The 25,887-nt window shown below is 41.3% G+C and overlaps 1 protein-coding gene across 1 annotated transcript; it reads right to left on the bottom strand.

Moving 5' to 3' along the window:
* Positions 1–1,225: 1,225 nt before the first annotated feature.
* On the bottom strand, positions 1,226–25,191 carry ndufs4 (NADH:ubiquinone oxidoreductase subunit S4). Its single transcript, XM_080765040.1, has 5 exons — positions 25,078–25,191; positions 22,688–22,766; positions 3,341–3,513; positions 2,250–2,323; positions 1,226–1,432 (listed from the first exon to the last, which is right to left on the bottom strand). Exons 1-5 carry the CDS (start codon positions 25,158–25,160, stop codon positions 1,329–1,331), a joined length of 513 nt encoding a protein of 170 aa, XP_080621166.1. The 5' UTR covers positions 25,161–25,191; the 3' UTR covers positions 1,226–1,328.
* Between the last annotated feature and the right edge of the window lie 696 nt (positions 25,192–25,887).

Raw genomic sequence — 25,887 nt, 5'->3', positions numbered from 1 at the left:
TGGTAATGCTGCCCCATAGAAGAATTCATGGTGTAGAATGCAGCATGCTTAGCCTACTACTACTGACTGACACAATTTATTTCTCTATCTTGGGTTCAACTAAATTAAAAATAGACATATTTAATGTATTTGTTCCCACCAGGCCAACTGGTCAGCAGTTCTGTATGATGGCTCATATGTCAAGAGGAGGAACTGACAGATATTTCCACTTGACACCTCATCTTCAGATCCCCTTCTACTCCAGTTTGCTTGATGATGAAATAGTTTGGCTCAGTGCCTTTTCCTGGTTTGCTAAAGAGCTCTTACTATGCTGGAATATTGGATGGATCTTTTTATAGAGACCCTTTCATGTGCGATTAACCATTTAAGCAGTCTTGCAATAGTAGCAAAAATAGCATACAGTGTATGTGTGGTGTGAGCAATTTTATTCATGACATGCCCAAAATAAGGTTGAAAATGGTTAAAAGTTCATTACTAAGAAACGGCTCACACCATCAAAACTATATGGAGCCCCAACTGATACCCAATACTTCAACCTGAAATACTGTCTCTGATGGCATTTTAACAGATGGTTTTATTGTAATAGTTGTTGACTGTTCTGAGTGATTTTCAAAGACTCAATTTCAACAATCACCATCACACAACGTTCTGTGAATCGATCAAAATCATATGTCATATGTTTGGACGTGGTGCGTCCCAGTGAAAAGTCACACATGGACCAATAACCACGAACTATAGAACTCTAGATGATTTGATGGTACTCATAACTCCATAGGGTCAATGGGGACCTTTCCGAGATCTGTTGTCCAGTCTTATTCAAAGTATTTGTCGGACAGAAACTCGTCCCAGCTAATGGGAGGGAGACGAACACTCACACGGGAAACATTGTATTGGATGTTGCTACGTACAGTATACTACGCTTCTTTACTTCGTTATTATAATCGGTAGCTGCTTTGAACCGCCTTTATGCAGCTCTACTTATGCAGAATGAGATCACACATTAGATCACCTATAGTTCTAGTGTTCACCTTAACCCATTTAGGCCTGATTTTTCAAAAGTAGCAGACCTACAAGCTCGTAGCGCGCCACGCGGTGCCGCGCTATGAGCTTGTAGATCTGCTATTTTTCAATAGCTAAATTATAACAATGTTTAAAACACCAAAAGGGGTTCCCGCCCCAAAATAGGTTAATGAAGCAACAGCAATTACCAAAGACCAGATACAGCTTTTACACACATATTTATCAATTTATTGACAAGTTGAGAATGTACAGGTCTGCTTCAGAGCACACATATAGGTCAAGCAGACTAACAGACGGGTGTCATCACTTTATTTAGCAGACCTCCTGGTTCTCTTGTTCCAGGAGAAGTTTAATCCGTAAGACTTCACCCTGGGCTTCTTTTCTTTTTTCTCCGTTATGTCGTAACTCCAACCTGGAAGTGGGTAAAGAGGGGTTTTTTTATTTTCTTTTTACAATAAGTAACAGGGCAGAGAACATCTCGTATATTCATTTTGGACGCTTTCCAACCACAATGAAGTGTTTTGTAAACATCAACAGGCAGTGTGTAGATAGGACTGTCCTAATCTCTGCTCTGGTGCAATAAACAGAGAGAGCCAATTTCCTTTGTTCGGCTTCTACAAAGCTTACCAGATGGTTCAATTATCTACTTCTCAGTGTACTTTCTGCTGTATCTTGCTGAACTGTCAAGCATGGTGAGACCTCGTTCTCCACCAGGTTAGTGGGTGCTAGCTTTGTGATGATGCGTACAACTCCATTTGGCCGTGTGTGTAGGCAATAAAGTATGCCAGAGTAAAACCTGCTTTTCAGCAAGACAAATAATTTACTGGCATCGATACCACAACAAAGTGTTGCGTTCACTTTTTCACAGATCTTTTGCAACAAATCTGTTTTTAGCCCGTTGCCAACGAGAAAATGGCTGGAATGGAATGACATTACTGTACATTTTCAGTAGTGGTGGGCAATGCTTCATAGATGACAATTAAATATAGATAGATTTGTCCATTATTGACATAGTGTGATCTTTAATTTGACAACTAGGTCGTTCGTTAGTTTTGTTTGTTTTTTCGTTTTCTTTCCCCCAAAAAGCTGGAGCTGGCACAGCGTTTGTAAAGTTTAAAGGTTTGTTGTGTTTTAATATTTGGCCTGGTAAGATTTGGCTCCTAGTAAACTCATGTTTTCACAAAGGCATAAGAAGATTACTTATAGTTTTCTTTTCTTTTTTTTTTTACCATTTTTCTCAGCAAAGGCGATGGCATCTTCCTTGGAGCTGAACGTTAGGAGCATATTGGATAAGGGGTCAGCCCTGAAAGACAAAATGAGCCATTAGATTCATTGATGGGTTCACGGTTCACTGACCCCTTCACGGTGACTCTCACTATAGAAAATATTGTTATACCAAGCACAAGACACAATAAAAAGTATCCAACTACACAAAATGAGCACCATATGCCTGACCCCTCCTAATATTGTTATTGCACGGCGTTGCAAAGCAAGACAAGACATTACAATTGTGGGTGTTGAGGACCTGAGGACCCGATCCTATAAATGTCTTCTAAATCAGGCTTCGACGTTTCTAGATATCATCTATCTGGAAATGTCAACGGCAAGATTACACGGAGCGAAAGAGGAAAACATTAATATTTGGTCTGATATCGCAGATTTGGTCAAGGACATGATTTAGTCTTTATTTGGGTTTTTTGCACAGTGGTAGGAATCTTAACGCAGGTGTGCAGTTTGTAGCATCTTGGGATTGTTTGTTTGTTTGTTTTTGTGTTCCTTTCTTTTGCTGTTGTACGTGTTACTTTACTTTACTCTTAAATAAAAAACATTTGATAACAAAAAAAACAAACAATGGTCTGAAAATACCATATGGTGCTAAATAATATCAGTGGATGTCAATGACCCCCAAAATAATTTGTACTTGGCCGTGGACCCCTATCTCAAAATATTTTGTTTCTGGGATCCCCCAGAAGCAACGGTTTGAGTTAAAAATGTTCACTTTAAAAATATATATATTCAAAGATTTGTCACATTTTTTCAAAAATAGCCAAAGTATAAAATAATGGTTAAAGTGGTTACATATCCCTTCTTTGTATTAACCCATTTTGGGCGGGAACCCCTTTTGGTGTTAGCATTACGTTATGCTTTAGCTATTGAAAAATAGCAGATCTACAAGCTCATAGCGCTACGAGGACATAATAGCATAACATAGCTTTTTCAGAAAACTGTCAGGATGCAGAAGACATTTTTAGAATCTGATCTCAGGTCAAAATGGGTTAAACTTAAAGTACTTGTAAACCGGCATGTGGGCTGTACTTACGTGGAGGACCAGCCCATTAGAGGGTTCTCCCATCGCTCTCTGGTATCAAAGTCCAGCTTCCATTTTTTGGTGTTGTTAATTCCTGACTGCATGGCTGTCTTGGTTGGCACAAAGATGCGCACCTTGCGTGATTTGATGTGCTCTTCTGGCACACCTGTCAATGTGCTGATGTCCTGGGGAGAGACAGAGAAAAGCAGGCGTCCATATTAGAGAACGATCTATGTATCTATGTATCGACCATTATTTGACGTTTTGATTACATTGTTCCCCTGATATCTAACTGCAAAACTACAAGCTTGTATTATGTGCAATAAATTAAAATGCTCGAATAGGTAGTTAAATTAAAGTTCAGTTCATGTGTTTATATCTACTTGTTTTCTTGCTCGTTGTATAATGAAACTTACATGTTCTTTTCAGACTTTATCCATTCAAAAGTTATTAATTTGGGTCCAGGCACCCTGGCTGGTAGTCCAGTCTGGCAGTGTGCCGCGGGTTCGACTCCCGATCCCGACGGCCCCCACCGCATGTCACCCCCCCCCCATCTCTCTCCCCATTTCATGTCAGCCTACTGTCTGTCCCTCTATAAAAAATATGAAATAAAAGGTGTATGGTTGCCAATAAGATGTTCTCAAATAGAAACTTTAATCAAATCTTTCAATCAAGTTTTTCAAATTGGTTAGAAAAGGTTGCACTTTCTATGACCTATTTAAAGTCATAAATATTTGCCCATATTTGGAAAATGTTTAAGCCTGAATCATCCACCATTCACTTCCACTATAAATATTAAGTTAAAAATACAGTATATGTCACTGTCGGGCAGAAATATTTCTTAACGTTTTTCATAAATTAATGCCCTACTAGCCTACTAAAATTGCTGATCCACTGCCTCACATCGCGCCGCTAACCTCACAAGTGTGTCTGTTTGTTTTATAAAGATTGAACCAATGAAGTATTAACAAGAGCTTGTGACTAAAGAAGAAGCTATATTGGGTTCAGTGGTGATACTGTATACACAATATGTAATAATTTCCTTGTCCTACTGGCAGCATGCACAGGAAATATGGTGCTGATCAGTCCAGAAGTAAATTAGCGCTGAACAGTGAACAACCAGACGGACAGAGACAGATCCTCCCTCCTGGAGCAGTGGTTCTCAAACCTATTTTTAAATTTTATTTCAAGGACCGCCAGTTTGGTTTACAAAATGGATCGAAATGGAACTGCAGAGGTCTATTTGGTTCCATTTGTACACTGTCAGAGTTACACACCTGTAAGTGTTTTTTTGGTTAATCAATTAGCTACGGACACCCTGGAACCTCCTCAAGGACCCTTTGGGTTCCACCCTGGAACCTCCTCAAGGACCCTTTGGGTTCCACCCTGGAACCTCCTCAAGGACCCTTTGGGTTCCCCGGATACGGACACCCTGGAACCTCCTCAAGGACCCCTTGGGTTCCACCCTGGAACCTCCTCAAGGACCCCTTGGGTTCCACCCTGGAACCTCCTCAAGGACCCCTTGGGTTCCACCCTGGAACCTCCTCAAGGACCCCTTGGGTTCCACCCTGGAACCTCCTCAAGGACCCCTTGGGTTCCACCCTGGAACCTCCTCAAGGACCCCTTGGGTTCCACCCTGGAACCTCCTCAAGGACCCCTTGGGTTCCACCCTGGAACCTCCTCAAGGACCCCTTGGGTTCCCCGGATACGGACACCCTGGAACCTCCTCAAGGACCCCTTGGGTTCCCCGGATTGCACTTTGAGAACCACTGTCCTAGAGGGCTAGCCGCCACAAAGCCATGCCATAAAGATTTCCATGACCGATACATGTACATCATATAACAAATTTGGCCTTTTACCATGATGTACAACATGTACTACGCTGTTACAAAATGTATTTTCTCGGCGAAAGAAAAGACGATTGACCGTTATATTCACAGTGTTTGTTTATATCTGGTTCACGCCTTCAAAATAAGGGTCTTCACCGAATAATGAATTAATACGTGGCAGTTAGTGTGTTTAAGTTGGCTTGATTTATTGGTCTTGGGACCCTTCATGACTACATCGCTGGCAAATGAATCAGGAAATCCCAAACCAGTTTGTGGGAGTAAGCCGTAATGTATAAATGAATTCCATTCAAATGAACAATAGATCAAGTAGATCAGTGGCTGAGAATTAATCGGTCAGTGCCACACCACTTAAAGAAGACAAAACATGGAGCGGGAATGAAGGTTCAGAGGCAGGAGACAAAACAAAGAACAAAGAAAGCGAACGCTTCCCAATTATGCTACGTCCCGATGCTATAACCACCACTGATGTGTTGTGCAGAAGGACATAACTAATTGACCCGTTTGTGGTGACAGACTGGCCAAGGGTCTGCCAGGATCTCCCTTTTGACTTTCATTTGAGTCGCTGACTGATGTCTTTCTTTTCCTGTGCCAGTAAACTAGGTCAATATGAAGTGTTGAGGCCTGTACAAAGAGGTTCTCAGAGGCTGGCTGCAATGTATATGACTGCTGAGGTAGTTCAACAAAAATATAGGGGGAAAAACTAGTCAGTCAGTCCTTGTATATCACACACACAAGTGAAAATATATCAATATAGTAGATGCCCATGGTTCTAATAAGACAATCCAGTAGGACTAGAGATTAATATGTGGCATATTAAAACAATGCAGGGCGATCCTGAAAAAGATAATTTGTTCTGAGCGAACCTCCCGTGTAAATAAAAACAGTATAGAGACAAAACTTGTTGCACCAGAAGCTCTTAACATATCACAAGCTTCCACATAAATAATTAATAATTATTACTCCCAAGAAATACTAGTGTAGAGGAATGTTTTTTGTAACATTATGTGTAAGTGTAATTGCTATCAATTGCTATTAAATCAAAACATTTCAAACATCCTGATCTGACAAGTAACAAAGATGTAGCATTCACCCGATGGATATTTTACCAGTGTAATATTTGAAACCAATAATGAGACTAGCTTGCTAGTTGCTAGTTTTCTAGATCCTATATTAAACTCAGAAACTATTCTATAATCAAAACATACTGCACAGCTTAATATTCATGTTATATTAATCAAACTAGATAAGACTTATGTACATAAAATGTTAACAAGATATGCAACATTTCCAATAGTGAAAAAGGAAAACTAATAATATAAAATTATATTTTATTGTATTCTTTTCTTAGTATTCAAGACCTTCAGAAATGTCCAGTGCAAGGAGTGCGTGTGTGAGTGTGTGCGTGTGTGTGTGTGTGTGCGAGGGGGGGGAGCAAATGCATATTCCAGGGCAACTGCACCCATTCAAGCTCCTATAGAGGATCTCGTACAATTCTTCAGGGAATTAGCAAACAAGCAATGGGAAGTCGGCGACAAAACACAGACAAACCTCCCAGCATGCAGGCAGCAGCCACCCAAGAATGAGGGCTTTCCAGGGTGCTACCCTTTCAATACAAGAATTTTACACATTTCAATGGCCATTACAACTTCAAAGAATCAAAATTTCATCATTGTCTCTCATCTGCCAGTTGATTTGTATAAAGGGGGTCTTTTTTTGCATGAACTCCACACAAAAGCCCACCTTCCCTCTGGTGCAGAACTTTCCCCTCAATGAGAGTTAAGCCTAGTAAATTACAGCTCCAATTGCTTAAACACAGCTTGCTTCACTGAAACAACATCTTTTGCCAACATCGCAGTGGGGCCAGAATGTGTTTAATCGTGAACAACATGTACACATTAAAAAGATTGTTCAAATGAAAAGAAAAGGATAAGGGGGGGGAAACGTCTGGAGTACTAGGTAATTATTTCCGGTTGCCTTATATACTTAACCTTGGCAATTCTTCCTTGTCAGCAGCATAAGAAAAACAGGTCCTTTTCACCAAAAGGGGAAACTGGCAGACAGATCATGACATGGTATCAGACGGGGCAGTCGGAGAGGGCCCAAAATAAACATGGACAAATTGTATTTGATTTCCGGTGGCAGCACTAGAACTTCTACTCAACTGCTGATAAATAATGTTGTTTTCTATAGTATCCGTGGGATAAAGATTTAAATTTGATGGAAGATAGTTTTCGTATTTCTTAACAGAAAATTACTGTTACTGTACCAATTAAATGTTTGGAAGGGAGCAGTGAGCTAGGCCTATTCATACCACTGAAAACTACAACATGGCTGCAGTGGTAAGCTACTAACCGCTCACCCAAATACATCTCTCTCTCTCGTTTTTACTAACCACTGTTTCACCTTATCACCTAAAACTGGAGTATGAATAGGCCTTAAATCTGTCCAAAACATTTTGAAAGATAACGCACACAAAGAGGGAGTTGGAAATATGGGGGGGAATAAAAGCTTAATATAATTATTAGTAAAGAAGACAAATCAATTATCTTGTGGTTGAACTGAAAACATCCATGAGTTGTTCTGTGGTTTCTCCTGTCCTCCCGAAAACGCATCTCCCACAGATGAACACATGAAAATCTCTATACCAGACACAGGCGAGGGTTCGACATTATTCCCTCAGGATTAGCGGGCCAGTCTATGGTTACGCATATGTGTGTGTTACATAAACCATAGCTGACACATGGGGGCCATGTATGGCAAACTTGTGCAATAATCTCTCCAGATGTAGCCGCCCTTAAATCAAAGTTATGCACGGATGAGCACAAAAGGTGCTTTGCGAAGTTTCGATGTGTCCAAACAGAGCCCCCCTCCCCAAAAGTACTGAAAAACACTTTGCCCTGATATCTTGCATTGTGTGTAAAAACACTCGTCTAGACTTTTATGATTCTTGCATACATTAGGTGAAAGCTAGTAAGGCCATCAGCGTACCAGACGCATCCACAATGCCCGCGGCCACAAAGGGAACGATTGTAGCCGGAATGTGATGTGTTCCCAGGAAGACTAGGGAGGGCCAGTACAAAAGGAAAACCCACACGACGGGCACTTTTTATTCTGTCACGTACAGGAAGCAAAATGAAAAGTATGAAGTTTGACACTATTCACAGAGCCTTCACAGGGCCCTACAATACCTGGCTGGGGAGACAGAATGCCGGGCTTAAGACCAGGGGGGTAAAAGGCTGGCAAAGTCTCCGTCACATAAGAGCGTGTCGATATTTCTGACACCTCCAGGCTTCCTGGCGAATAAAGAGCACTGGGGGCTTGTTGCTGTGGGGCCGCCGGGCCCTCCAGAGTTCTTGAATGCTGGTACCCCTAATGCGCCAAACAGGCCTGGGGTAAGAGATTTTTGTCAAAGACAAAAAGAAGAAAATAATCACTCTGGTCCTAAATGAGTCTAAACTGAAAAAGAAAACTGTGGGAGAAACCCTTTGTTGTAGTTTGTTGTCCAGTGCAGTTCAGGTAAAAAAATACAACGGGGTAAAAACATGTCATGCTGCATAAGATTGACTTTACTACACTATGATTGATGCAACTACAAAATTCAGCCTAAGCTTTCATGGCCGTTTAAACCCTACTAGACCAATGGCCGGGAACGATGCAAAAATGCAAGCGCCACCCTGTTACGCAATATTCTTTATACCCATTGTCAGAGTACTCGTTGTAACCGTCTGTCTGTGTCCCTTTTGTGCAATATAAAATGTCAGGTGTGAGGAATTAGCTAAATCAAGCATAGATTGCCATGACAATCAATTGGATAATCTGGGCCACGACCAGAACCTTTTCCGACGGTTCTGGACAACCAATTTGACCACGGGCATGGCAGTCTCTTGGGTCATCCGTGCCAAACGGCTCCCGAGATATGCAAATTACAGACGCACGTACGTACCAAGATTCTGTGCATTTATTCTAAAATATACTTAGTTGAACAGAGTCCCCCAGGGCTCTATACCAGGCCACCCTTCTGTTTTTCTCTACACTAAATATCTTTGCCAAAAATAGATGGACAATGTGATGCACTGTGAACTTGTAGACGTACCATTATCACAAAGTGTTATCGAAGTGAGTATCGAAGCTAGGGTCTATGGGCTATGTGGTTTAAACACACATTCAGTGGCCTTTTGCTCTGATGTAAGTCAAGGTTGAAGATCCCACCACCAAAGCAAACGGAAATACACAAACGTGTATGGAGGCGGTCTCTGAAGATTATATGGATTCCTAAGATCATCATGGTTTCTAATCTCCAGTCAAATAAAACTTTTTAAACTAAAGTGGACATTTTAAATGGCAGAACATTATATTTGTGTATTTGGAAAAACAGACTTCACAGAATGTCCTTGACAATGATGGAATAACGCATGTTCTTTCATTACAGGTCCCATGCTGATCCTATATCCTTCAGCATGTCTCGTCAGTTTAGACTGAGTCACAGGTGAATTTCCAGGAGTTAATCTCAGTCTAATCAGTTTGTACAGCTGCTATTCAAAATGAACCCATTATTAAACACTCACTGACATAAAATATGGCCTCCATATTCCTTCTAATAGCATTTGCAGGTGTGCTCCAAATGGAAAGAAAGTTGGAGGACATTTGTGTTAAGCCCTGCAATGTTGTAATGGGGAATATTTGAACGAAAGCACTAGTTTATTTTTGACAAAATATACTATGCTGAAGCCGAATGCGGTGCAAAAGATTTCTCTTAAAGAGTAAAATGTGTGGAACTGATTAATTTGATGAAAAATATGTGGGCTTCTGAATAGCAGTTCATACTAGGGGATCTGGAGTCTCAAGAGGTTTGACAAAAATGTAGAGGAGGGAATTAAAAAGCGGCGAGTAGCAGGACTTTGTCTTCCAGGCACATTACTGTTCATACACTTGTTGAATTAAATTACCCTGTCTTTTTCATCATGTGATACTCTCTTTGGGGCTCTTTAGAAACGAAAGGATTATCTTAAAGTGAAAATAAACCCTAAAATAGAACTCACATCTGTTATCCCTATGGTCTTGGACAGTGGAATCAATATATTTTAACAGGACTGACTCCCTAAGCTAGTAACCATACATCTGAGACTAATCTGTGATTTAATCCAAGGAATAAAATGGAGCTGATCCATTGACAATTTACAAAACAAATGTAAATAAAATAAATAACGTTCAGCTTCTTCACATCTTAAAGGAACAGTCCAGCCATCTTCAACCCATCTATGACTGGTCCTTACTAATGCTCATTATAAGATGGTACCATTTCTACCTACTCACTCTGTGTCTCGAAGAGGCTGTGGACACTTAAAGCCCAAACCACACCAAAGGGTCAAGAGGGTTTTAGCGTTGTCTCTGTGTTGTGATATGTCTTGTTGCACGTTGACCCACGTTGACCCTAGTGATTCAACGCATGGAATTCAATGGCCTAAACCACACCAAAGGGTCGAGACGGTTTAAGCGTCAACTCCTTGCAACCGTTTGGACCCAAGGAGTTGCATGGTGACCCTTTGGTGTGGTTAGGGCTTTAGAAACCTGCCTACCAGCGACATCAAACTTTTCCTACCCGATAACACACACAGTTGGTACTCGTCCCGTCCCTACTACTAGTAGGAAGATGTAGGGGGCACGCGGGGAGGGGGACATTTCTCACATTCAAATACAGCCTGAAAACCGCATTCTGGCAGCCAGCTCGGTAGTGTGCCTCCCGAGTCATTAGAATCCCAGTCCACAGCTCCCGGGTTCGAATCCCACTGCTGCCACTATTTTGCCAACAACCGCCGACTAGTTTCTTTTGGCAGATAAAGTATATTTTAAGACCGTGCGCCGTCTCTAGCGAACTTGAGCCACGAGAGACACCACCGAGCATGCGAGTTGCCGTGTCGAACGTTGCGAAGAGCCGACTAAGCCCTATCCGAGTTGAAACCCGATAGGCACAAAATTGTAAATGATTACCTTCCTCGTAAACTGCCCATTATAAAATGATAGGTACAATATTAATTACTGTTCAATTGTCAAAAGCAAAAAAAGTTTTTTTGTCTGCTGTGTTCTGAAATCAGGCCCAACTATCTCATTAAAACGAGTAAGCTGTAATATTACTAAAACATTTAAGAAAATTATATGTGTAATCGTCGCAGGAAACTCTTAATTTCCAGCCGTTCAATTGTATTTTGGAGTAACTGTATATTTTGGTTTGTAATTATTATCTGTACCTTTTTTTTGCCGTTTTGATTTAGCATTTGATTGTGTTGATTATTTTGCAACTGAATGGCTGGAAATTGTCACGAGAGTCATGGCCAGAGCATTTTTGGGGGTCCCCAGGCCAAAACGTTTAGAACCCCTGCTTTAAGTGATAATGCATTTAAAATGCATCAGCTGGCGGAATCAGGACAATTAATTACCGGATACGAGTCACAGGATCCATGTGGTTTCTCCCATTCATCGTCACTAACACAGCCAGGTTTTGTCTCTTAATGACAGGACATTACGGCATTGCCTGACTCACTCACAAGACAATGACACAAGGATGTTGTCATGGCGGGGCAAGTTGAGAGCATGGTCCCATTGGTCCGATGCCGGTTTCTGTTCTGTGAATGACGTGAGGACCCATATGCCTAGAGACTGCAGCAGGGGGGGGGGGGGGGGATGACCTCACAAGGTCAGCCGAGTTGAATCATGTAGAATCAGCATGTGGTGAAAGTCCAAACACATCAGCCTTTAACCTCCTCAGTGACCAGCCAACGCCCAGACCAAAGGACTCACTCATCACCCTCTACTGGTTTCCAACCTTCTTTGAAGTGTAAATAACATGGCAATTACTGATTGGCTATATGAGTGTCTCTAATAGAAACAAATATTATGTTGCTCATGTGTGGGAGTGGCTTGGCGCAGGCGAACAAGTAGCAGCTGGTGCTATGCTAAGGCACACCATCTTAAATCTCACGTTACGCATACCGACAAGTGAGGGTGGGGTGGGCATTTATGAATATGCTGGACAAGACGACACTTGTTTATTCATGCACTGTATGGTTTGTTATTGAGATAAGATGTCTAGAGGTAGGTCCAAGTGACCTCTGGGCAGAGAGGAATGCACAAAACCAAAGGCAATGTACGTTACACGTGCGGTTAACGTGTGGATTAAACAGCCTCTTCCTCTGTCATTCTTTTGCAATTTCAAATGCCACACATTTTACAATAAATGGCATGATGAGATTAGTAAATGCTGTAGATACATTTAGAGGAGAATAATGTATAGCAGCATCATAACAAATGACTGTTGAATAGGCTAAAAGGAAGGAGGGGAAATCTTTTTGTCGACACTGTGAGATGCTTACAACAACCAGGATTTCTGAGCCTTGAGTCTCACAGTGTTAATGAATGAAACACTATTTAGTGGATCATACATAGTAAATCCTCGTCCCGTGCTCTTCAAAGAGCCATATCCTCTAATCTGCTACTCCAAACTCCAGCCCCGAGATTTTGTGACCAATGGCTCAGCTATACGAGAGCGACCACCAGACAAAACAGACACATAAGGCTTGAAAGACTTCGCCGAGCGTGGTGTAGTGCAGTGCACCGCATTGTAGCTTTTTTTTTGTGCGTGACACCGGCATGCAACCAAGTATAAATCCGTCTTTTAAGTTGTCTGCATGGCGGGGGGAGAGGGGTGGGAGAAAATTATGAGAGAAAGGGAGGGAGCAGGGGTGGGGGTGGTGGTGAATGTAGTGCGTTTCACTGTAGGTCATTCTGTGTCTGAGACTAGACGGGCTCAGAGAATTTACACCCCTGTACTTTAGACTTAAAACGGCTTGCACTAAAAATAACCCACGGTCCACACTGCTTACTTTTTGTTGCAATCACAGGTTCTTTCATTGTCCGACGTGGGGTGGGGCGTTTCTACAGAGAAGTTGACTTCTCGAGGGTCACTAAATGAACAGTCTACCTACAGCACATCTGAGCAATAATGAAATGATATTTTGTTATCCAGGTTTCCCTCAAATGCTTACCAGTTGGGAGGAATTCCCCCCCGACGTCTCTGTCTAACAAAGGTTGACAAGACCGCCGTCTGATCTTTCAATCCCAATTGCGATTCTTGCCCTGTTCAGAACCAATAATGTCAGCTTCCAGACGCCCTTACCTCATGGAAAATATTTCCTAAATCTATTGACCAGATGTAATCACAGTACAGTAAATATACAAGAAACCAAACTATAGAATGGAATCAAACCAGTTTAATACTCTCTCCGCTCTCTCTGCAAATCACTCCTTTCCCCCAAGCTCTCATAACTGTCCCCCTTGCTCTCGTAAAACCCTAGTGCCTTTAGACAACTCTATAACAAGGCTTCACAAGCACTTTAAGATTATGGTGTTGTCTTTATGTGAAGGGCGGGAGCATGCTTGGCCCACGGAGAGAGAGGCCAGGATAGACCTTACTCAAAAGACACGTGAGCCCATGCAGAAGGTGGGGCTTTTATGGCACCGTTACAGCTCCTGGCAGTCTAGCTTTTAATTCTCCCAATTCTTATTGAACTACTTGCTACGGAAGACAGGCTTATGGTCATTGTGTGGACATGGGGTGAGAGAGAGCAAAGAAAGTGATGTGGCCCTCTGTCCTACTGGGTAAAGTATGCCTCGAACGTCAGAAGGCTTCAGACATTCCATGTGGAAAGCTGTGTATCAGTGGCCAGCCAGCCAGACCCTGGGAGCTGCCCAGCATGCTTAATCAAACAGTAATTACTAACAAAAGCTGGCCCGGCACTAGGCACTCTGAGGGACAACTCTGGACACTGAGGCTCCATCACGCAGGTCTTTATGTGCCATAATGTCTTGCACTGAGACTGGGTTTGAATTAAAATAATTGTCTTGGAAAAATAAAATAATAGCAGGTACGGTATGTTTGAGAATTATTTCTGCCGTTTGTCTGTAGGCACTTATCCAAGTGACTGGGATCATCATCGCAGGTCATAGTTTGATCTAGAACAAGAGCTTCGGGCTGTCACGATTATGACATTTTACTTGACGATACACTGTCACTCAAATAATTGCTATAATAAATAACACAAACCGGTATTTAATTACATACTTTTTATACTTTATATAAACTTCAATAGTGCAAATCGCCTAACCCTTTGAAATTTTTTGTACATGGAAATGATTGATGATCATGACGATTATGCAAAAGAATAAATGCAATTATGAGATTATATAATAATCGTGACAGGCCTACAGGAGCTTGAGTTTCTCTCATGCGTTTCCTCGATAGGGTTTGGAAGAAAGACAGGCACAGTGCAGGAACCAACCAAACTCCCACAACAACAACAAAGTGATTTACAATGGAGCAAGCAAGAACACAACAATGCATCACAAGACAGTTAATGTACAAATCAATTCAAATACGTGACGATTTAAATCGGTGAATAAAAATGAATTGCAATGCTCATAATAATGTACTACGTCTAGTTTTGAGTTTGTTCATTCAGAGGAACTCACTCACACGCATGTCGTCGAGTATAAATTAGGCTTCAGCAGTTAAGTTGTGAATCTAACAGTGCATTGTCTGTACAGTTTAAATGACAGTAGGGATGTTAATGGTTAACCATTACCGGTAACCATTAAGAAATGTGTAACCGGTTGATACCAATGGTTACACAGTTCAATTTTATTTTATTTTATTCAATTGTCTTGGTGCAAATGTACCTCTCTTTACTCCTAAACTTTAACCCGTTTTGGGCGAGAACCCCATTTTGGTGTTTTAAACATTATGTTATAATTTAGCTATTTTTTTATTTTTCAGACCTACAAGCTTGTAGCGCGCCACTCGGTGGCGTGCTACGAGCTTGTAGATCTGCTATTTTTGAAAAATCGAAGAACGACAGACATCGAAACATAGCTTTTTCAGAAAACTGTCAGGATGTAGAAGACATTTTTAGAATCTGATCTCAGGTCATAATGGGTTAAGCAATCTGAGTCTGAGAACCCATGTGCAAAAAAGAAAGGAAAAACAGCGCCCTCTTTCCCTTTGAAGTCTGTCTTGAGAGACTACCCCTAAAGTGTTGCCTGGAGGCAGCCGCCATATTACAAAGAGAAACTATCCCTAAAGTGTTGCCTGGAGGCAGCCGCCATATTACAAAAGCTGCAACTGCTTTATTATTATTGCTGGCCATGGTGTTGCTTTACAAAAGTAAACGGGCAAACCTAAAGAACCAGACACACTTCAGGAAGTTACGACGACCGTGGGATTTTCAATTAAAACAATGTATTTTCACTCAATAATGTCATGTTTTGCAATAAGATTACGAAATTATGAAGACCATTATGCACGGCAAGTGATTGTGACAGTGAACCTCCCAAGCATATATGAAATAAATGTTTCCTATAAGTGATGGCCTGCAATGATAATTTACTAACTGGTGGCCATCTTGTTATTAGTACACACACCTATTGAGTAAACCCTAAACACTACACAGCAGTGATTAATATCAACCTTTTTCATTTCAAGGACCCACAGTTTGGCATTCATTATTATACCACAGGTAGTTTTGAGGAGGCAATCCGATTGGTTGAAATAGCTCTAATAGCCTAATCAAAACATAAAAACAGCTGTGCTGTGCCCGCAGACAAAATATGATTATTTTATCGAATATCTTAGTAATAAGGGTAACTGTGGTAAAATCGCAATATTACACTTGAGGATGTGCGTTACCATCATTAATGGCACTTCCGCACTGCTTACGGAACTCTCCTATAGGCTCGTTCCTACAGCCTCTCGTGTTCTACAGCCTCTCGTGTTATATTGCTTAAAAGACCACTTCACCACTTTTCAACCTACATTCATATAATTGGTCCTCACTAACGATCATGATAAAATGCCACAATTTCTTTCTACTCTGTCTGTGTCTCATGAGAGGGCTGTGGGCAGTTCAGAAACCCGTCCACCAGTGACATCATCGATGGGGAATCCAAGCTAATAGAAACTGCAGGCTTTCTATTCCTGGAAGAATTGCAATGCGATAATGGAAGCAATCATTCCCACAATAATACAAAAAATGATTTTTATTTTTTAATTAGACCACGGATTTTACAGTAAAATCCACATGGGATTGTACAAACGTAATCATGGACTGACCCTTTTGCGATTGCACAGTACACCCACTACAAGTATCAATTTGGACTGGGGAACCCCTGAAACCCCCTCAAGGACCACATTGAGAACCAATTGTAGGGTAGCCCTTTCTAAAAGTGTTGGAAGCACACAGTCTTGCATTAAAAATCATACCATGTTCAAAGTCACTTAGATCTCGTCGCCTGCTCATTCTGATATTGGTGAAACTGAACCTATTCGCCCTTTCCGCATACAATACTTTATATACTGAGCTGCAACAAATCAAACCATGGAAGGTGGTCGCACTCCATGTTTTTATTGTTCCATAAGCCTTAAATTGACAAGCTGACAAACGTTTGTCATCGTGTCAATTCATAGGCATATGGAATAATAAGAGATTCCTCCAGATATCCAGCCTCACGTGAACGCGTGTACCTAAAAACCCAACACATTCCCTCCTGTTACCCTAGACGGGATCGCGAAAAACCAAAGAAGAGTAGCCCTCATCCAGCCAAGCAGGAAGTGTAGCCCTCCATTAGCTGTAGTGTAGCCTCGCTCTAGGCTGTGGACGATCGCCCTGGGGGATTTATTATAGCGCGAGCTTGGATTAATGTTTCATAAGGTCCCAAACATCGTGCTTTGTTCCAACGACTAATAACCATGTGCGCAGCCGTGTGCACAGAGGATTTGGATGTAGACTGTTCTACCATGAGAGTACAAAAATTTAATAAATAAATAAAAAACGTTTTTTTAAAGATGGATTAATGCTAATTAATCAAATCTCGTAATCGCGTTTTGGCTTAAATTGGGTTAAAGTGACCACTGAGTGTATGTATCCATAGCAAAATAAAGAAAACGGGTTATTCAGAAATAGATATCATCATGCCATCTCCCCATCGGCTATCAGGCAAGACCTCGTCGGGAACAGGAATGCACCATTATTGATAACCTGAACCAGTGTGGATACTGAATGCCTGAGAGGGAAGGCTCACCCATGATGTACTGTATATGCTTGGTTGCGTGCCAGTGCCGTGCACCGAAAATAGCCGATCTACAACTTCACAGCGTGTCATGCTGCGATGCGCTTTGAGTATAAATCACTCCACTTATTCCCCTGTGTGAGAGGGACACCAGTGTACAGTACACAGCTGAGGGCCTCTTTCTCCCTCTCTGGCCTGTTTGGGTGAGCATTAGAGTACTTCCCGCTGCCACCAGCGACAGCGCGCCACAAAGGAACCTCTGTGGCCGACAATACTGAAGTGGCCGCTGTCTTTTTCGTGAGAATCTCAGGGTGTCTCACAATCTTTTTCATGCAAGCTTCTGTTCTTTCTCCACACCCCGATTCTTTTTTTTCCTTTTTTTTTGAGAGGCCCTATTTTTCTCCTCTGCCGTTCCTCTCAGTGGCCCCTACTGTGAGGAGAGAGAGACACAGACACTCAGCCCAGCCAAAGGTTTGTCTGCCAGTATGGTCAAGCTTTGGTCTGGGACAAAAGCGCACTGACGCTGCCCACACACAGTAACCCCCTCCCCCCCCCCCCCCCCCCCAACCCCAAAGCCCACAAGAGACTCCCACACTCCCCACTGCACCACCTCCCTCCTTCCTCCATATCTCCTATCTATTTTTTCAATGACGAGGCGCTCGCTGGAAGATCTTTCAACATTCCTGTATGCTTTACCCAAATCATGCTAAATCAGCAGATGTTGCTGGCCTTGACCACCTTCCAACACTGGCTTATCAGTAACTGTTTGTTTAGGCTGTCTTTTTTGTTACAAGTTTGAGGAGAGATGGAGACCAAAGACGATGGCCTAAAACAAACATCATAACACCAAATACTTGACAGAAAGGGTTTCAAACAATAATGGCCTCATCATTACGAACAATGTATTGCAATGTGTGTGGAGAGCAGCAGTGGATTCACCCCGCTATTTAGCTTTGATCAGGTTTATCAGTTTCCAAATATTGCCAAACAAGTGTTAAATTAACCACGTGCACCAAAATATCACAGCTGTCAGACGGAAACATTAGATGTCCAAAACTGTTACTTTTCAGGAAATGGGGGGGGGGGGGGGGGGAGAACCAATGTCCAAATGTAGTCAATCTGTTGTGTTTTTGCAGACCTTTATCAGTCCCAAAGTGGAAACTTAGTTTCAGCGTCCACCAGCTGATGGCTACTCAGACGATTAGGGGAGGGGCTGATAATGTGATGTCACTATATTACTGTTTATTTCATTGGCCCGTTTGACTGTCAAGGGTTCAGCCTCCAGGAAGAAACCCTAAATACAAAGTTAATTCACCACACAATTGCACATAATAACTACTCCAGGGTGTCTAATGAAGTACTGTCACCTCATAGACACATGGAAAAACTGGAAGAATTGTGGCACTCCATCTTTAAGTGTCTTGGTCAGGGACACTGGGCAGGCTGGGAGGCGAACTGGTGATATTCCGATTACCCGACGGCCTCTATACGCAATTACCTACCTGCCCTCGCTAATACTTTTCATTGGCTTAATAATAATTAAAAGACAGACTTATCTCAACCGTCTGGGCACCTACCTAGGCTGCCAAGCCAGCCGGACGGCGTGCCACGGTCCGACTCCCGAGCCCGACGGCCTTTGCCCCGTGTCACTCCCCATCTCTCTCCCCCTTTCCCGTCTAATTACTGTACCCCAGTGGTATTCAACTGGCGGCCCGTGGGCCACATTTATGGCCCCTCCAGGCCCCTGGGAATGATAAGAAGGCTATATATGTATACTAATGAAAGTTACAGGTATGGTGTGTGTGTGATATGAAGTGTAAGATACACACACGCACTACAGAGGGTGTGTGCATGTGTGTGTCACTGTGTGTGTGTGTGTGTGTGTGTGTGTGTGTGTGTGTGTGTGTGTGTGTGTGTGTGTGTGTGTGTGTGTGTGTGTGTGTGTGAGTGTGTGTGTGTGTGTGTGTGTGTCCAGCATGGTGCTCGTTGACGGTCGTTAATGTCAAGGCAATTATTTTTACTATCTATTCTAAGGTAGCATATACTTGTATAGACATACAGTATCCTATCCTGTTCATTACTCTGCAGAAATATAAATCTTCATGTTTCAGCACAAAATGCATTTTGAGAACCCACAAATTGTCACGCTTCGCACACAAGCTATATATAAATATCTAAAAGACAGACTTAACCACGTTAAACATGACAATGACATCTCCTACAGTATTTTGGACGTATCATTATACGCAAATATCAAACAGTTTCATAATCTTTCAAGATTATCCTAAAATAGCAACGGTGCAGCTTTGTGCATTTGGGCCAATCAAGTTTTCATTTGGGGCATCCATATACCGGTAATCAATGTCTCTCCAGCTGGAGGATAATCTCAAATTATTATCCACAGAATTATATTGAACATATATTGAGCATGCTATCTTTTTTTTAACCATCTTGTAGACTTGTACATTCTTCACTACAGTCATTGTCACATGACTCATGAGATAATTTGTTCCTAACCTTGTTTCTCCCAGAACAAACTGTAAAAAGGCTGTATCGTATTTAAGAAAATGTGCTTAGTGTCTTCCTTGGCCCACAGGTTGTGTGCATTTAAAGATCAGTCCCAGCAGTGTCCAAGATTAGCTTGCAACCGGACGATATAACTTAAAGGCGTAGTGAAACGGAAATGGACATTTTATTTTTAAGTTTCAGACGGTTTCAAGTTGAAACACCGCTTTGAGGTTTCTGAACCAATCAGAGCGTTGCATCCCTTCAGGCGATGGGACGGTAGCTAGGGACGATAGCTATGCTACACGCCGTACACATGGTGTGTGTTTGTTTACAAGTCAGATGGTCGGCCAGATGTACCAGTTTACTGATATGTGGCTTATTTCTACCCTATAATGTTTTCAGATACATATTTTAGCGAGATGATTAAGTTGAAACCGAGTAATACACTGTCTGGATGTTATCTTGAATGGGAATAAAAACTGATAATTTCTGTAATCAGTAGCAGCTGTGCTGCACGGATGCTCACATATGGGGAATTAAACGGGTGAGCTTCATCTTTATTGGCTTTTATCGATGTGGGCCTCGACACGTCATCATGCAGTACGTTTTCAGGAAGTAATAAAAATTAGATTTTTATGGACCTTTGAAATGAGTATTTGCCCATTTTTTTGGCATCCATTGTTTGTTAGGTATGCCCATATGATGACCACGGATATGGTCTAAAAGTGTATAAAACGTATTTTTCATTTCACTACGCCTTTAAGTGCTTATAGTCTAGAGTTGCCTGATATGTGGCATTCTGATGTGAAAACATAGCTGGCTTCATAGGGCTAATGCATTTCTGATGTGTACTGCACCATGCAACAATGCAATGCAACGTAACATTACAACATTAAATGCATTCGGGCCCATGCACAGTTTCAAAAGGCAAACAGGGCCCCCAATCTCGTAAACATCTGAGTTGTGGTGCTTGTCTCCGAGTTGCCGTAACTGTGTAACAGCTTTGATACTGACTATTAAACCTGCAATTTACCATTTCATTTTTTTTACATTGATTAGGAATCACCGCACGCAGAAAGAAAACCATGGAACTAAAACATATTTGTTATGCTAAAGCAGGAAGTGGTCTAATAAACAGAAATGTTTTGGGGCAAAGAAATATTGCTTTTTCCCCTCAACAATTTCTCAAACAGATATTCTATTGAGCATCTGTGCCTGTGTCCCATCTGTGACTTTTATTGCCCGCCGTAGCAAAATATGATTCAAAGTGTGCCCCTCGGAGTGCAGATCTCCACCAGGGATCTCCTCCTCCGTCACCGAATCCATAATTGTTTTCCACTTTGCCATCTTGTCATATGGGCCATATAAATAAAGGCCGCTCTTTTCAACTTGTCACCCATGGCGCACAGCTGGTATGCTTTTAGCCTTTTATTGTGAAGGCAAATATTTCTGAATGTCTCACAGCCTGCAAGTTTCTGCCTGCTGAAAATAGTCGATCTACAAGCTCACGTGTCGCGGACGTGATGCCCTGTAAGCTTGCAGATCAGCTATTTCAGCATGCAACACGTCGTATGACTAAGTTTAAGTCATGCTTCACTTAGTTGGGAGATGTGTTTTGTTGGCTGGTCGAGGTGATACACACAGTGTCGCCGCTCCAGTTCGCCGGGACAGTAGGTTGTGACAACAACAAGTTTAACAACAAGTTAACCTCAGCGTTTGGGACATGTTCTGTGTCTGCGTGTCTCGGTGCGAGTGAGCAAACATAGCGTTGTAAGCTGTGTGCAGAAAGTGCACGTCAGAGAGAGATTACATTCATTTGGTGTCGAACTCGGGCTGCAGAACCATTGTTTGGGCTTTGGCAGGACCGAGATGGACTTTTGGCATCGTATAGGGCTTTAATGAGCGAGATTCATACCATAATTACCCTAATTAAAGTGAAAATCGATTTGACATGGCCCAATTTATCGCGCAGCCCTAGATGATTGGATATTGTGTTTATAATAATAATAATAATAATAATAATAATAATAATAATCTAATAACAGAATCATTTTGGAGTAAGCACAGAATTTCATGAACAGCGAAAATAGCACATCTACAATTTCATTATGTCATCATTTCACAACATATACTGTATAGGGCTTGAGGTGGTTTAAAAGGATCAAAAGTGGAAGAGCACAGACATGTCTGTCCAAAATGCAAGAGTTCATGATATATATTTATATGAGCTCTGGGAGCATTTGGGTAAGAGTTTTAAGTGTTCCGGTGGTAGTATTGCGTATAAATATGAATGAAAATGACCATATTCACAGTGTAACCATGATTTTGCGCTTAAGTAAATGGTGCATCTATATTTATGCACTTTATCCAATGAGCTTTACAGAGATTGTGCATTACATTCACCCATTCATACACACACGATGCCAGAGGAAACCATGCAAGGCACCAACCTGCACATCGGGAGCAATGTTTGTTTACTTTGGTACTTTTCCAACTCAACTTTCAAGCTCATTTGATTTGGGGAGAAAACTTTCATTTTTAAAGATGAAAATTATGAAAATTATACACTTGTGCGCAACACATATCCACTTTTGCTGACTTGCCATTTTAAACTGCGGCGAAGACACAAAAGGGTTCCATGCTGAGGTATAACTATAATGTAAATCTTGCATTATCAAGATTTTGTCGAATTAAAAGCCACTTGTTAGGCAAGTATTGGCAGAATAGTGGCCAAACATTCACTAGACACTTTGTCTAGAAAAACATTGTCAAACGCACAATCAGACATACGCACACAAACTGGGATGCAACATAGCCTAATTGGACACTGATGCAACAGAAGAAAAGGAAACAAGTAACAACCCATCACATGGAGAGGGACACTCACCAGTTTCTCATCCACAGTAATAAGTTGCGTGTCTGGTCCTGATTTGCCTGCCAGTCTCCATGCGGATGTGCTAGTAGACCTGAAAAATCAGAGTTGATTAGATCAGTGTGTTTCCCAAACATAGGGTCACAGACCCGTTTTTATGTGTTGCTATTAAATATCCTGTTTTTTGTTTTTTTTTAGTCTTTCCTAACAAATGTTCCTTTTTTTCTTTTCTTTCGTTTGTTGTTCAAAACTAAAAAGTTAAAATCAGAATTTTTCAAAAATAGTGAAGCTGAACTCATTTTACTATTTTAATAGTGAAAATAGTCAATCTGGTCAAAGTATGTTTGTAATTTCGTGTCCTGGGAAGACAGAAAATTCCTCTTTTGGGTCTTCTCGAGCTGAAAGAGATTTGGGAACCCCAGGATTAGATGTTACATCATGCCAACAACAAAAAGGAGAATTACATAAATGGACTTGCTATCTTGGAGTAAGTGATGGGGAGGGGAGTGAAAAGGAAGAGACGGGGGACATTCTCCCCCATTAGTACTGTCTGGTGAGTTTCTGGCAGGCTCCCACTCGTGTCCTAATGACAGGCTGTGCTTAATGCTGTCTCGCTGGCCAACTGTCAGCAGTGCCTGTGGCAAGAACTATGTAGCTCTTTATGAACGTGAAAAAGTGGCACACTCCATAAAGCAGTCCTAATACGTTTTCCATAAAGCTATGTCAAGGTCAAGATCAATTTAAAACAAAATAATAATAACAGGAATACTACACATTTTCAGAAAAGAAACATTTGCTAGATTTACTAGAGGAATGCATTTTGTGTTAAGAGGATTTGTATGGTCTGTACTTGTATGGTCACAATACCGTCTTGGACTTGTGACCTTCCTGTATGACATTATAAACCCACTGGGCATACCAATGCATTCACAATGTTAAATGATCATCTGTTCATGTGCTTTAGATGAAAACATGAACTATAAAAATGATATAAAATCATTCTTAACAATGGTACTATACAACGGTTGCCCAAAGATATGCACTATGCACGCATCCTCATATCACAACACGCACAACCAGGGCTGGACTGAGGCAAAAATGTGGAATTTGGCCCAGACTGGCCCACCACAACCAGCGTGCAGATACTCTACTGACTTTCCGGGTCGAGGCCCATACAAATACTACAAATACAAGCCCTTAACTCCACCACATTTACAGTACACCATAAATGATACACAGCCAACAGACAACTAATTTGACATTTGGCCCAACGGGCATATGCCTGGTGCGTCCTGTGGCCAGTCCACCCCTGCGCACAACACTGTTTTAACCTAATGTGCCTTCAGTTCATTCAAATGTATAATTTTCTCCCCTATATGATTATTACTGTCAAACTGTGGAGAGGGAGGGCTTTTGTTTTGATGAGTGGAATAAAACATGACATTGTTTAGTTCAGTTAAACTACATCTAAAGTTAATTACTCATTAATCATTATCAGTCACACCATCTTACATATGGACTGTAAACAATAAACATGATGTTATTGCTTGGTGTTGTCCAGACTAGAGCCAGCTGTGAAGACAATCAAACTCAAATCAGGTATAATATAGCTTTACAGATCGAGGTAATTTGGATTCCACAAAAATAGGGATTTGTGAACAATACAGGCATTCTGCAACAACTAACGACACTTATAACTTAACTGGAGAGTGGAGACTTGAAAAGAGATATGCACGGACTACATCACCCATAGGCCTGTCCTGAAGCACACAATAATACCCTAAATGGCAGAACGTTGAGCCACATTGCAACTCAGAAGCTAGCCTAAGATTTAGACTCTCGTAGAGGTATTTTTCGATTCTGACGTCAAGCCACAACTGGGGAAAACTCATGCTCCCATTTAGAAAGATACGACGGTCAGACGCCTGAATATCACCAAAGCTCGTCACCTTGACCCTGCAATGAGGTTATTTGTCTACTCAAGTTCAAGCGAGTTTAATTGGCAACGTGGCCAAATTAGTATACAATGAACATTATGGCAATGCAACATTCTCATGAATAAGGAGCTTATAGCCCTGTAATGAGCAGAATGTCAACCTTTCAGCAAAAACTATCTATTGTACCCACAAAACACGACTCCGTTAGCTGCCCAGCTATAGCTTAACAGACAGTATCACATTCTTATTCAGTAGATTACTTCCTTAGAAACAAACACAAGACATAATATCGTAACCACCATGTATTATCTAACCGTGACTCGGTAACAACTGTTACTTAACTTTAGCTAGGCTACAAAACATAGCATTCTTAGCATTCTGCTTCACTTACACAGTCTACGTCGACAGAAATAAAAATCACCGACTCACACAAAATAAATAGCCAAATTGAACATATTTGTCAATTACCTGGCGGGATTCAGGAAGACTTTTGTGGCTGAGTTGATCACAGATATACGTCCCAAACCTAGAAGTGACATTGAGGACGCCATGATTATTGTCAACACAGAGGTACGGAGTCTGGCGAGGCCAAAAAGCAAATGTTCAAAATGACCATTGCATTCCGCTCATATTAACCCCAGACATATTACATACAGTCATTGTTATCAATTTGTCAGTAATCCAAAGAGTGTTTTTTTTAAAGCAAGACATTTAGAAATTCATATTATTAAAGTTTCCATCTGAATGTCTTTAAAATGATATGCAGGGTGCCTCTGCCTACTGCCTACACCTGTTTAAATATTATAGGCTATAATGGAGATGTAGTATCTTGATATGTTATATACCAGCAAAATTATATATAAATGTATATAAAACCCAGATTGTTAATTGTTTCTATGGGCTCTATGCAATCATTTGGTTAAATTAATTTTGAGGTGGGCCTACCTGTGCTCTCAGTGGGTTAAATTGACCACAGAATGCTTGAATCAAAATAGCAATGTGCATTAACTATAGAATCCTACAAGTAATTGGCTGTTTATACAATTACACATATAATAATTATGTAATTGCACATAGGAAAAAAAGGATATATATGCCTATATATATATAATGTTTCTGCTCAAATCCCAGTCACTTAAAGTGTAGTCTGTAATATAGTGACTATTGTATGCTGTGAAAACTAAAATATCCTAATGTAACAGTCTAGCGTTGGACAGAATATATGAACTACTTATTGTTCTATTACGTATGTAGTCATATGTCATGTCTTATAACTCA

The sequence above is a fragment of the Protomyctophum bolini genome (genome assembly GCF_963924005.1).
Source record: "Protomyctophum bolini genome assembly, chromosome: 6".
NCBI classification, from domain to species: domain Eukaryota; kingdom Metazoa; phylum Chordata; class Actinopteri; order Myctophiformes; family Myctophidae; genus Protomyctophum; species Protomyctophum bolini.
Note: the sequence above shows the minus strand (reverse complement) of the source record. Positions and strands in the feature narration are given on the sequence as shown.